Source organism: Centruroides sculpturatus, unplaced genomic scaffold (genome assembly GCF_000671375.1).
Source record: "Centruroides sculpturatus isolate CEXI.00-Female unplaced genomic scaffold, Cexi_2.0 scaffold1604, whole genome shotgun sequence".
NCBI classification, from domain to species: Eukaryota; Metazoa; Arthropoda; class Arachnida; order Scorpiones; family Buthidae; genus Centruroides; species Centruroides sculpturatus.
The window spans coordinates 40,145-55,621 of NW_019385845.1; the positions used below are offsets into that span (position 1 = coordinate 40,145).

Sequence of the window (15,477 nt, forward strand, 5' to 3'; positions counted from 1 at the left end):
AGAACAACGGTCTTAAAATGGCATCCAAACCAGGTTGAGGTTAATAGGCCTAGGGTTCTCTACAATTACAATGCTATTAATTACTTCTGAAAAATCATAAAGAAGACAGAAAAGCAATCGACATTGGACAGATTCTTTAACCCCCACAAACGGAAAAAACATGACTAATAAAAATGCAAGACCGTGTATACATATATTTTTATTATTACATATAAATAAACGTAATAAGAAAGTATAGTCTATATTTTTTTTTATTTTTGGAGGTCTCCAGAACGAATTAATCAAATTCCCATAGAAACCTATGGTAAATCGATAATCGGTTAACGAACAATTCGGATAACGAACAAAGTCTTGGAACGGATTATGTTCGTTAACCAATCACCCACTGTATAGTCAGATTTTATATGAAAATATCAAACAAATTATAATTCTTATTAAATTCTAGAAACTAAATTTAAACACAACAATTAACCTAAATGCTAATTCCAGCACTGAATGAACAAAAAATTTTAATGCTCGAACGTTTTCGTTCGTCTTTTAGAGGCCTTCCTCAGGATGAAACACACAAAAAAACAGTTCTATCATTTGAAAACTTCTAACCGTTGAATACAGCTGTGTTCCAAATATTTAAACGATGTATCGTACAATATAAAAATTGTATATTTACAACATAGGCAAAAGGGCTTCACATCCATACGGAAGTGAAACCCTGAATGAACAACTGATGAATGAACAAAAAATTTTAATTTTTTGTTCATTCATCAGTTGTTCATTCAAAATTGTATATTTACAACATAGGCAAAAGGGCTTCACATCCATACGGAAGTGAAACCCTGAATGAACAACTGATGAATGAACAAAAAATTAAAATTTTTTGTTCATTCAGTGCTAGAATTAGCATTTAGGTGTTAATTGTGTTTAGTATATAGTTCCAGTTTACTTGTGCTAGTTTTTTGTCTGCTAATTTAATTTGTTGAATGTAAGCAAAAATTTATTTTATTTGAATGTTATCTTTCTGAAATACCTTGGCAAACTGTTCCAAAACTATAGCAAATGAAGCTCAATTTGTTTTAAACACTTTAAACAATATGTCGAGTTTAGGAAAGCGGGATTTTCTTGTTCTGTTGGCCACATAAATGGGGTTATATAAATGTCACTTTTGGATACTCCCATCTTGGCCACTCAAGTGAGATGGCCACTAATACAGAGTTTGATTTATATTAAAACTTAATGCAATTTAATAGTGGAATTTTTGGGGTGGTTGCAAAGCAAGGTTTTACCTTATGTAAAAACTTAGAAAGAAAATTAGTTCTGTTAACTAGCACATTACAATGGTAAGAGTTATGCTACATAGTGGCAAAATCACCACTTGGTGATATTTTATTAAAGTGGCAATAAAAACCCAAGTCTGCTTATTTTGACATTTGGCAGGAAACTGAATTGCAAAACACACTTTGGGAAAAATGATAGAACGTTGCACTCTCGTGCACCACATACCTAGCAAAGTTACGACAATGTATGGCTAGTTTGGACTGGAAAGCAGGAGGTGACGAGAACCAAATGTGAGGTTCCAAAAACGGGTTGAAATTAAACATTTATTATTAGAAATTTATTAAAACGAAACTAGAAAAAAATCATCCATTGTTAAAAACCGATCAAAGATCAGATTAGTCGTGCTAGTCATATGAAACCACAACGAGAAAAAAAATGCTATTGATGTAAACAGAACGCAATAATTATAAATGATTAATAATTGTAAACGAACGTCCTCCAGTAGAGATGAACCTTTGACAAGTCGCTCATATACAAATAATTAGAATATAAAAAATTTGAAAAGGGGAAAGGTTAATGACAAAAAGGGACATTGTGTCGGGTCATTAAATTTCAAAAACATCTCAGATTAGACAACAATGGTGGAAAACATGAGCGCAAGTTTCAAAGTTTCATCAACATTTTGCATCCAGAGTAACGGATGGTGGGAAGTAGATTCTTCGAAGCAAATCTTTCTAATGACTCAAACGGGAATTGTCTTTCGCTTAGAGACAGATGAGGGACAAGTCGGGGAGCGAGGAAAAAGGGACGTGGAGCCAATCAGAATAAACAAAACAAAGAATGGAGATTGATATAATCCCTGATCTTCAAGGACAGTCTCACATTCCGAAAACTGTGCAACTGTGCACCTGCACACGGTTAGTCAATGCAAAAACGCAGTTTTCGTCTGTTGTGCCCAACTTGTAACCTGTGACTACAGACTCAGACCGTCGACACCAAGAGACGAATCTCCACACCTGCCGTTGCCCCGAGGCCTACCTTCGAGCAACATTAGAAAACACCCTCGACAATTCAAACATCCAATTGTTTAAAGAACATTTTTGTTTCATAGTGTAAGTTATTTTTATGTTTAAAATAAACAGGTTTTTGTGACATTCTTGTCATCTGTGTCTCCTTCGCCACACCCACATGTGAATGACCCTAGATCAGGGGTGTCCAACCCGCGGGCCGCATGCGGCCCAAGGCAAGTTCCAATGCGGCCCAATAAACGTGTAAACAAAACCGACAAATGTTTTAATTTTTTTATTATTTATTTATTTCTACGGCATAAACTCAAAAAAAAGTTTCACAAAGCCGTAAACCTTTATTCATATTTTATTTTTGAGTGGAAAGAAAGTATTTTCAAATACTTGGAGATGTGTGAATGCGGAAGGATTACTAAATAAAGCTGGAGTTGTGACTCAAAGGATTATAGACCCAAATTTGGGGAAAGGAAGGAAAGATGAGAAAGGACAAAAGATGCAGTAATGAGAAACGTTAAATAGATCTTCTGTTAAGCAAATATGGAGCCGTAATTTTTCAACCTTTTTCACTTCTTTATCTTTTGTCCTTTGCCTGTTTTTCCCCGCACTTGGGTCTATAATCCTTTTATTCATAACTCCATCTTTATTTAGTATTCCTTCCAACGTTGCAAGATTTGGCTACATTGGGCCAAATGTGGCTACATTTTTTTTGCTTGACGTAAAAAATATCATTTGGCGCTTTGGCTACTTTTTTCGGCTACATATTATTTATAATTATATTAATTGAATAAAAATGCACTTTAAAATGGTGTTTCATCGCTTTTTATTAATTAGAGACCCAAATAAAACAAATATTTGTGTTTTTCAAATAAATTTTCTTTAGTCTCTTTTATAATAAATGAATTTATCTATTTCTAAGTAAAAATTGAAAGTGTCTGTAGAAGTAATTTTTTAAAATATCCTTTTTTCTGGATAAAGTTTTAATACTTATTATTATAATCTAGACATGTTAATTTTTAAATATACTTGTATATTGGGCCACAAGTATATATTATATATACTTGTGGCCCAAAACTCCTTGACTTCTTCCAATGCGGCCCAGAAAAAGAAAAAGGTTGGACACCCCTGTCCTAGATCATCATGACGCAGGATTAAGGATTTCCCCTGGAAGTCGAAGAACTTACACTGGTGTCTGAGGAGTGGGATTTTAAGTCCCTAATCTCCACCAGGTCAGCAAACTTACACAAAGGCAGTTTCCATTTTTTCTGTCCGGCATTTCCAGTTTGGGGATTTTTTATTGACTGACAGAAAATTTGGGGAATATTTTTTAGAGTGACATTTTTTTTCCACTTTTGATCTTTCTCAGAAGACTAGAGCATAAAAATTTTGACAGGACAGAAACTGTGAAATACTGTTTAAGCACTGTAATCAAATGTGTTGTTTGGATTTATTCATTAGAAATCATTTTTGAATAACTTTTTATTTATAAGTGACAGCTTAACATGTTACTTTTGCTTTCCATACTTCAAACTGGTAAAGTTACCAGCACCAACAGTAATTAGTAAATGAAACTGGTGGTGAAAAAAGTAAAAACTAGTGAAATGGTTGGTGACTTTTTAAAACTTTTCAGACAACTCCTGCAATGGTATAATTCGGTGGTTTTTCAACCTTTTTCTTATCATTGACCAGTAATTAAATTACTGGTCAATGATAAGACATTGACCAGTAATTATGCTTATGTATGCTTATCTACAGGTCACTTTATGCAACAAAGCATATACAATAATTTTATATTACTATTAAATAGTAATCTAAAAAGTAGATTACAGGTGTCATTTAAATTTTAAATGTCACCCATAATCAACCAATGTTGTCGTTACCTGTAATGCCATTATCAGTGCAATCAAAGGTTTTTCTGTAGACAGGCAGTTGAAAAACACTGGTATAATTGATTATCCAACAAAGTACATGCAAATTATGAAGATAAAAAAAACAATTTTTGAAAAGAACAACATTATTGGTTTTTGCTCACCATACATTTGATCAACAATCATATGGCAGAGGCAGACTAAATACTTAACACCAGAAAAATTAATTCAACTTGACAAACTAGATTTTTTGAAATTTTTTTTTTTGACTTTCCACAATTTTGTAATTTTTGAATATTGTAATGAAATGATCTTGTGAATACCATTTTGAAAATTTTTTTTTTTTCAAAATGATTATCTAAATAATTAATTTTATATTCACAAGATCAACCATTTTGAAAAAAAATTTTTTTTTTGAATTTTTGGAATGTTTTTTAAGTCCCCAAATTTTTTCAAAATTTTTTGCCCATGCGAAAAAATTTTATCGCAATTTTAATTAGCCTTTGATAAGGCTCGATTAAGGCTTAATTGTTTTTTAATGGGAGTTTTCTATCAAATTTAATTAATCGTTCTAAAGTTGTTGTGCACGGATTTGACTTCTGTAAAGTTATTTAAAGCTGCTTTCTGATGTCAAAAACCACCTCCAATAGTTTTAAATTTTTTAAATTAATATATTTTACTTTATATAAATTTAATTAATTAGGGGTGGTCGGAAATCGCAATAAAATTTTTAATTTTTTAAAAATATTTAAAAATATAGGCCTAGTTAGTAGTCACCCTACTTTAAACCCTTGTCCTCCCGAGACGTCTGAGAATGTCCCGGGAAATCCAACTCCAGCTGTTCTCGAGGTCATCCAGCTGTGTAAACAATGACTCATCGGTGTTAAATTTCGCAGAAAGGCGAGACAAAGGAACTTAAACTTCAAAGCTTTTTCTTCAAAATAAACACATTTCTTTCGTTTTTTTTCAGTTTTAAGTATTTTTTACGTTTAATTAAATTAATATCAAAAATGTCAATGTCCTTAAGGGGTTAAAAGAAGTTTTTTGATGATTAAGCAAACTTGCAATGTCTTTCCAATTCCTACAATTGTCCAAGGCCAATAATTACTCAGAAAAATACTTATTAAAAAATTCTTATATTTATATGCATTTTGGATCGGTGCCTTGCCGATTCTTCTTTGGTAAAAGGACATGTAATCTGCAACAGAAATCACACTTCGTTTTTAATTTTCCTGTCTATCAATCACAGGTTGTCAGAAATTTTAGTGATTGATAGAAACCGCACTTCGTCATTTGTTTTCCTGTCTGTCACAGGTTACATGTCTTTTTATCAAAGGAATCAGCAAGGCACCGATCCTAAATGAATGTAAATAAAAGAATTTAAGATTTCTAATGAGTAATTATTGGCCTTGGACAATTGTCGAAATTGGAAAAATGTTTCAAGTTTGCTTAAGTCTAAAAACCCCTTTTAAGTGATTGTCATAATAATCAATAAAATATGGCACAAAAATATTGCTGTTTTTAGCATGGTGTGATAAATAAAATTAATGGTAAAGAATATTATTTGAAAGTATTGTAACAGTTATAAAGATGGCCTTTTTTCATAGGGAATAGTATCATTTGTTTTTCAAGATTACAGTCGACCCCCCTATAAGATATAGATACGTTCCATTCTTTAGGAATCCGATTTCTTACGAGTCGTTCCAATCACAGCCCGACACATGTCAAGTTTACGGACTATGGCTGATTGAAAGGTTTTCTTCCATAAAATTAATCGATTCTAGACTAATCCGGCTCAACATTTCCAAAATACGTATATTTTTTTGGGAATAATCCGTATAAACTACGCTATAAACAAAAAATTGTAGGATTACTTACCGAGTGTCACCATCCGACATCGCCATTGCTCAACATTGTTTTCGTCGCGGAACAGCTCAGCAATCAATCAATCAATCAATTTTTATTTACATGTGTACAAAGTACATCCCCAATACCGCATAGCACAATTGGGGTTGATGATGGCGTACAGGACAATGGAAAATGGTACAGAACATGTGATTACCAAAATACAATATAAAATTAAACACACAGTAAGTACACAGAAACAAGATAATAGATTNAACTCGATTTCTTTAGCAATTGCCCTACGTTCCTCTATAATTCAGCCGTCTTACAATGTTCCGATACCTCTGATCTCTCACTATGCGATCAGGGTGTGATCCTCCTTCGGTTTTCTATCGCAAGGTTTTTTACTTCTTGCTTGACCCCTCGGTCAGGACCACACTTGTTTTCGTCCTCTCTCGACGAAATCGCAGCCACTTCTCCTTTCTTTCACCTCGCCTCCTCTCCAGGGGTTATTGCTCCTTTTGTCTTCTTGACATTGTTTTACAGAATCGGTGATGTCACCTGAGGGAATAGGCATTAAGGGAGAAAGTTCTAGAACAGTTAAGACAAAAGAACAGAGGAGATACTAAGCCTAACTAAAATTAACAAAAATATATATAAAACTATGGCCGACGGCTACAATGGAGTACAGGACAATGGAAAATGGTACAGAGCATGTAAATAAGTACACAGTAAGTACACAGAAACAAGGTGATAGATTAAGTAGGAGATGGAGTGAAACCATGAACAGGTGTGATCCTCTGGTATGTATTTATCAGCTTGATGTAAAGTTTGTATAGTTCTTTGCTGTTGAGGAAGAGTATGATGATTACAGTGCCAAGTGATGTTAGCTGGAAGGCTTGTAATAATGAAAGTCCTTTCCCTGAGGAGCATAGGACAGTCAAAAACATAGTGGTCACTCCCATCTCGGACGCCACAGTAAGCACACAGGCTGTTGTCCTGGAAACCGAAATGATTGAGATAGCTGTTGAAGCAGCCGTGGTTGGTCAGGAATTGGGTAAGGTTATGACTGGGATTTAGTCGTGCTAGGTCATTCCTGTGCTTGATGTTGGGAAGGTAGGCATGGGTGGTAACATTATGATCTCTGTCCCAGGCAGTTTGCCAGTTGATTTGCAGTTCTTCCCAGAGGGTTTTTGCAAACATGTGAGAAGGGAATAGCTTTGTACTGTATAGGAAGACTGTCACCAGTGGTGGCTTTCTTAGCCAATGTGTCTGCCCGTTTGTTTCCTCTGGTGCCCTGGTGTGCCTTAGTCCAGATCAGATAATAGTTATTACTTGAACGCAGGAGGACGTGAAACTGTACAATGTACCTAGAACCACTCTTTCATAAAAGTACAGTAGAGCCTTGATTATCCGACCCAATTGGGGACTGGGGTTGGTCGGATAATTGAAAAGTCGGATAACCGAAAAGTATGAAAAAATCCATTACAGTAGAGCCTCGATTATCCGACCCAATTGGGGACTGGGGTTGGTCGGATAATTGAAAAGTCGGATAACCGAAAAGTATGAAAAAATCCATTATTAGTGTAGTATATTATTATATCCCATGTAATTAGTATATTAATATATTGCTATTAACCTACTTTGCGTTGAATTTTCATCGATGTTAAGCCTAACAAAAATTTTTTAAAATAATAATCGAAACTATTGTATTGTTAAAAATTAGAAAATTAAGCCTCGTTTAAATACTGGCTCCCTTTCATGGTCGAATGAGTGTTGCCAGCTAAAACACGTAAAAATAATATTAAAGTAGCCAAGACATAGTCAAATATTGTAGCGCCACATCACTAGCGGACATTTGAAATTTGCCGACTAGGACGGTCGGTTAATCGGGGTCGGATAATCGAGGCTCTACTGTATAGGAAAAATATCTTATGCAAATAAAGAGGGATCCTACTACAATTTTAACTCAAGCAGAAGAGTAATGCAGCTAAGGTTTACTGTAAACAAAGAATATTTGTTAGATAGTGTGCAAATATAGTATCTACTATAAAGTCTCCAAATTCATTTATGTACAAATATTGTATTTAATTAAACTCAATGGTAAAGCCTGATCACTAGAAGTCTTTTTATAAAATATTTAAATGCTGTTTTTGCATTTTTTTAGTTTTTTATTGTTGTTTTCTACAGAAATAAAATGTCAGTGAAGCTTTTTTAGTTCAATATTACTTTCACTTCATTGTCAGGCATTGATACTTTCAATGTCAGATATTAATGTAACCATCTCAAAGACTGGTACGAAATGCAATTTATGGACAAAATACATATATTTAAAAATACCTGTTTTCTGAGTAAATTTGCATTTGTAATGCTACAAAAGAACCATAGGTAAATAGTATTTTTGAATAAACTAATTTTGCACTAAATAAATTTCATAAACTTTTAAATAGCTGTAGCTTTAAAGTATGTCACTAATGCATTTACCTTAGCTTTCATGTAGTTGGTTCAGATAATTATAAGTAATCCTTGAACACTTCAATCTTGTAGATACAATTAAGTGATATTTCACACTATTTTTGTGTAATAGTGTGAAAATAGTGTGAACTATTTTCACACTATTTGTGAATGAATCGTTCTTCATTCAATGGTGTATGCATCATAAAGATGATACCACATTAACAATTCTTATATACATGGAGAAATGAGCATTTATGAGATGGTAATTTAAGCTGATATCAGTATCCTAACAAAATTTATGCTATTCTCCATTGAAATGATCATTTAATGATATCACACTTTTTAGAACTATAAACAGTTTTAATACAATATTTTTCTGATTTTTTTCTTAAATTAACCAAAAGTATCAAAACCACTTTAAATTTAAAAAGTTTTAGTACTTTTGGCTAATTTAAGAATATTAATTATTATTAAAAACATTTAAATACTAAAAATTAAATATTAAAAAATATTAAAATTTGAAAGTTTTATTATATTAACTGTTTGATAATGAAACTGCATCTTAAGCCAAGGAAGCTTTAAAAATGTATATATCAAGATTAAAGAAATTCTTTAAACATAAGCTGATTTTCTAATTTTTTACTTTTTGGTGATAATCTGTAAAATCTATTTGTCATTAAAGCAAAATGTTAGTTTCTAATACATTTGGTTCAAATTCAATTTAAAATTATTTCTTTAATTACTATATTAAATAATATGAGTAAAAAAATTTTTTAAATTTCATTTTGTTGAAATTTTTATTGCTGATGCAAACAAATAAGAAAAAATAGCAATCTCTGCATTAAAGAAACTACTGTATTAGATGACTAAGGAGCTATTTGTCTTGTCATACTTGATGTTATTGCTGAATGTATAATAGAATATCATTTAATATAAAATTAAAATCAATCTAAATAACTTAAATATAATTACTATATACAAATGTAATGTACAAGTTAAATAATAATAATAATACTAAATAATGATACTTATAAGATATAAAAAATTTATCTTGAAATTCATTAATTATTACTATTAGAAATTCAAATAATAAGTTTTATTTCCCCATAGTACCCAAAACACAGAAATTATAATGATGATTGAAATAAAAATTATGAAAGAAATTACTCTCACATATCTCTCACATACATATCTCATTTGTATACAAAACATACAATTCATATGATTGGTTTTTTTCAGGTATCTATTCAGAATGTACATATTCGATATGAAGATATTGTTAGTGGTCACAGTGCATTGGCTTGTGGAATACTTATTCAGAGTCTTACTGCCATTACTACAAATAACAAATGGAAACCAACTCAAATAGATGGTGATGCCAAAAGTATATTTAAGGTACTGTACATTAAAATTTTTTCTATATATTAATTTATAAATCTAATTTATATATTTTAACTTCTCAAAAGTATTCAGACAGCAGTAATATAAAAAAATAAAAATTTAATAAGGAAATGAGTAATGTGCCAATCGTTTTTTAAACTAAAAATATATTAAGAATGATAGGATAATCTTTCACGAAAGATTTTGACTAGTTGATGATGATAGAAAATCAGAATTATGTCATTCTTCTTTTTAATGTAGTCATACATGCAGCAGTGGGAGAAAAATATATTGACTTCATGTTGCTCCAGTGTTCTAAGTTATCTCATAGATATTTTGAGATAATATCCTTTCAGGACATTTTTTAAATTTTATTTTTGATGTGAACAATATTAGCTTTATAAGATGAACATTATTGTGCTGAACACAAGCAGCCCCTTTCTGTTAAATTTCCAGAATATAGTTATCCAAAATGTTAATGAGTTATGTACTGTTGGGTCAATTTGATATTGTATCAAGAATCTCTGAGAATTAACTCCAATCAATGAATTATTCAAACTTTATTGCTGGGGCAATACAATGTGTTAGGTAATATTTTCTAGGTATTCTTTAAACCCAAATTTAACTGTTTAATATTACTATTCATTCTATAGATTATTTTTCCATTGTTCTATAGTCTATGAATAATATGAAAATAATATTATAAATATTTGGCATTTGTTGTTGTGATAAGGACTTAAAACTATTTGGTACTAGATTTTATATAGTAATTCTACTGTAAAAACAAATTGAGAATTGATAATTATGATTACAATTTGCAATTCTGAGCTAATGTTTTTCTTAGGCTATCGATAACAGCTTTTATCATTTTCTTTATTTCTCAGTGATTCCCATTTGTTAATTAATGGGATCACTGAGATTACATTAATTTTTAGATTAATTTTCATTAATTAATATTAATAGTCTTTTAAATTGTTTTTTAATCTCTGCATGACTGTTAATCTTTTATTTCCTTACATCAACTGTTATTGATTTTAGGAGATCCAGATGATTTATAGCATGTAATGATTTGTAGTATGATTTATAGTTTGCAAATTACTGATGAGATATCCACTAGTGAAATTAGACTAAACTAGCCTTTAGAGTTCTTTACTTCTATACCACATCTTATCTTGGTGCTACTGGTATCTGGTGTTTCCAGCATTTTCTTAAAATCATTCCTTTTGTATATAAATAAGTTTTTATTATTTATATTGCTGAAGAATGTCCAAATACTTTGAGAAGATAATTTATTTATTAAAATAGAAAGCTAACAAAATGCATTCTCTTAAATTAATTAAAAAATTTTCAGTTAGTGAAGCTGGAATCACTATCAATATATGTAAATCCAGTATGCCACCCAGAAAACTTAGTATTAAGAGATATGCATTCAAGTTTTTGGAAAGTAAGTATAAAATATTTTTGAATTTAAATTTATTTAATATTTTGAAGGCTTGAAATTATAAAAACTTGATCCTTTACAGAAATTAATATATATTTTACTAAGTATATTTTTAATAATATATATTTTTCATATTTCAAAATGTGAAGTGGGTTTTTTTTAAATTACTGTTAAGTTGGTATGTTTCTTAAGTTTTCCAAAATGGTTGGTATGATAGAACACAAAATAAACAAAGAAAAAATTGAATTTTAATAATATCATAAACTCAATATGTGTTACTGACTGTAGAACCAAAGGACAAAGAAGCAGAGTTATAAGTATTTAAATTTGTTATTTTGTATACAGGGTATTTCAAAAACCTACCAACAACTGTGAAGAGTTACAGTTACACAAAAACAGTCACTTTTTTTTAAATAAATCCATGTCTGAAAAAAACCATTTTTAGCAATAGAGCAAATTATTATAATTTAGAACCATCATTCACTGGTTAGCCAAGTTGTGGCAGCCAGTGAGAATCTGAGCATCATTTTGTTTTTGTTTGACTTTTTGCTTTTGTTATGTTGTTGTTAAAAAACATTAATAAAAATACCTTTATCCTAATGAAGGTTATTGAAAATTTTCAAAAAGATAGTAGTTTTTACTGAACTGGCAATCTTCATGTTTCATTTCTTACTCATTTACATATTTGAAATTCTTCAAAATGATTGACCATTTTGAAGAATTTCAAATATTTTTTTTCTTTTGAAGAAGAAGAAGAACTGGCTTTATTATGATCAAGCAAATTGTAATGGACGAGAAGCTGCATGCTTGTATGAAGAGAGGTATTCCAAGAAGCCATCAAGATCTTCTGGCAAGAGTCTTAGCCAAAAGATCTTACACACATATACAAGCTATTCTAGGAATATTCTACAGGGTCTGTGAATGCATGAACTGACAGTGCATCTCTGTATCATTTTGAACACCAGCTGTAATTTCAAATAATTTGTTCTATTGCCAAACTGGCTTATTTTTAGATGTGGGTTTATTATCAAAAAGTGATTGTTTTGGTGTCCTCTATTACTCCTCTAAGTTTGTCAATATGTTTTTTGAAACACCCTGTATAACACAGTCTTATTGAATGAATATCCTTACATCATAATACAGTGCAATGCTGATGGTACAAAATGTAAATTATTCAGAGAAGTTGTAAATCTTCTCAATACCTCCACTAGTTTGGGTCTTCAAGTTTTAGCAAATTTAAGAATTATTTTTTCTTGTGGGATTTGATTTCAGTTTTAATTGCTTGCATCCAGTTTTTTAAATCTGGTTCTGTAGGAGTTTTAAGAATCATATGGTTCTAAATTGGAAATGTGATGAGCAAAGTCCATCAGTTTGAGTGAATCACTTTTTATTCTCTTTAGTTTTTGATTATGTATTTTATTATATTTACTTATTTCATCATTTTCAGTTTTGCTTGAGTTTAGTTTATAGTATCACTATAAACTATATATTGAGTTTAGTTTCAGTTTAGTATTATAGTATCACTTTCATTATCTTCATTTTCTGAATTTATTTTTGTGCTATTTGATCCATGGATCCTATCATCATAACAGTCATTGTTTTATGTTTGTACTTTTATTTTTATTTCATTGTGTTTTTCTCTCTTCATGATATCTGCATTTTCATCTAGTTTTGTATAAAAAATTATTTTTTATAAACTGTGCATGTTTTTACAATTATTCACAAAACTTCTGGTCCAAATAAAGTATGTCCTTTAACATTATCTTCATATCCAATAAAAATACCTTTGCTAGCTCTGGATCAAGTGTTTTTCATTTTTGTTTTGATGCTAGCACAAAACTTTTATATTGACATATTTGTAGATTTTTTTTACATTTGGTGTTTTGCATTATCTTATGCTTTATTTAGTATCATATTCTTTACAGCTACTAGAAAAACTTTTACATAAATTACAATTGATAAAGCTTTAGCACAGAATTCGTTTGTTGGATTAGCATCATGCTGATCTAATAAAATTTCAGCTAATAAAATAATTTCAGCTCTGAACTGAAGATGTATCAATTGCAATTTATTTTTAAAATCTTAACATGCATATTGACTTTTCAAGTTTACTGTGATTGCACCAATCAGCAACCTGATTTTGTTTTTGAAGTATTCACTACAGATTGTTTTTTGTCTAAAGTTCATTATTGTTTGATAGAAACTCTTTAATTCTTTATTTTATGATTTACATTTATAAAGTAGTAATTTTAATATATTAAAAATTATGGAACTAAACTTATAATTATTTTATGATTTATAAATATTAATATGTGCTAAATTGAAAAACTAATAATAATTAAGAAAACAAATGGGAAAGAACAAGTGTAATTATTTTTAACCATTAATTTTCTTATTTTTATTTGTTAACCAGTTATTTAAATGATATTTAAAAATATCCAATTAAATGAAAATTATACAGATTAAAATAATTTATTTTCTTTGTAGAATTCAATGAAAAAAGCTCTTGCTACTTTCAGTATGAATGGAGATGAATTTGAATTTGGTATGTAATTAAAAGTTAGGTTTTCATATAATTTTTATATTGATTTTTACTTTTAATAGTATATTTCAGTCATAATTTGTTAGTAAATTACATATTTTTATGTATCTAAGCATATTAAACTTTATTAAGCCAAACAATCTTGTTGAAATTATCTGGCTACTTTTGGGCTACATTAATAATTAATTCATCTAGAGTTAGTTACAGTGATACCCCAAACTTACGCGATAGGTGGGACTGAGCGATAACCGCGTAAGTCGAATTTGCATAAGTCGGGGTATAATTTCGTAATTTGTGTAAAATCCAAATTCGGATGTATGTAAGCTAACAAATGTTCTCGTTAATCTTATCACGTCTTTTGATTCATTCACGGTTACAAGAAATCACCATATAGAGTCTCTCAAGTCTCCGTAGATATAACAAACACAGAAATAAATAACACAAAATAAATTGTAACTATGCGTCGATTCCGCGCGACACATCCGACATGTAAGCTGTCCCCAATGTAAGCTGAACAATAGTGTGGGGGGAGTGAGTAATCAAGAACTGCGTGCCGCTCAAACAAAAGACGAATCCACGAGATTTGAAAATCGCGTAACTCCGGGTTCGCGTAAGTCGGGGTAGCGTAAGTTGAGGTATTACTGTATACCAAAAGTAACCTGATAATTTCAACAAGATTGTTTGGCTTAATTATTTAAAAATTGGATTATGAGTTGTTGTTTATATATGTTAATATTTAGCTTTTTTCAACAAATTTCTTTGAAGTAACGTCTTGTGTACAATATTTATTACTATCTACCTTTGACAGTCAAAACTGAATAATTATTAAACTTACTTAATTATTACAATAATTACTTAATTATTGTGAATTTAAATTATTGTAATTTTTTAGAAATTTTTTGAAAATCATTTTATTATTTTAATGATTGAAATTTTTCTTTATGAACTTATATTGTTTAAGAATTACATCTTTAATCCATTATAAAAGTTTTAATAAATATCAATCTTTATCTAACTACATAATTAAAAATAAATTATTATTTAAAATAGAGTCAAATCTCCATTATTACATTATCAGATTATTAGATGTGAAGTTTGTATTAATGTAAAGTAGATATGTGGTTTCTTGAATGAGGATAGGCATTTGCTTTTGTTTGATAATGCTTTTGTTTGATAATGCTTTTGTTTGATAATGCTTTTGTTAATTTGCACCATTTGATTAGCAAACGCTATGCATTTGCTAATCAAATGCATAGCGTTACATGCATTTGATAATGCATGTAACGCTATATAAAATCAATCAGAGCCTGTAATAGTTTTCTTTGCAATAATATATTTATTAGTTTCAATAAATTGTTGTTTCATTAATGCAACACTTTGGTAATAAAATGTTAAATTTTGTCTTATAGTAGTCTATGAAAGCATGTAGAATTTTTTCCAATAATTACATACCAATGCTGTTGAATTAGCAATTTAATGTATAAAGCACATTTAAATAAAGATTACATTCAAATCAATTTCTTTAATACTTATAGAAAGAAAACATTTGCTATTATCTAAATCTGAACAGAGGGTATTTAAGTTTTAAGAAAAATGTAATTTTTTTTAGAACTGTTGAACACTAGATCGTGTTTTTAAAACAATCCACAA

General features: G+C 30.1%; 1 protein-coding gene across 1 annotated transcript; it reads left to right on the top strand.

Annotated features, from left to right (window-relative positions):
- The first annotated feature begins 6,871 nt into the window (after nucleotides 1-6,871).
- On the top strand, nucleotides 6,872-13,899 carry LOC111642467 (putative vacuolar protein sorting-associated protein 13C). The gene is made up of 4 exons (XM_023388820.1): nucleotides 6,872-7,069; nucleotides 9,704-9,859; nucleotides 11,196-11,288; nucleotides 13,773-13,899. Exons 1-4 carry the CDS (start codon nucleotides 6,872-6,874, stop codon nucleotides 13,836-13,838), a joined length of 513 nt encoding a protein of 170 aa, XP_023244588.1. The 3' UTR covers nucleotides 13,839-13,899.
- The last annotated feature ends 1,578 nt before the right edge of the window (nucleotides 13,900-15,477 follow it).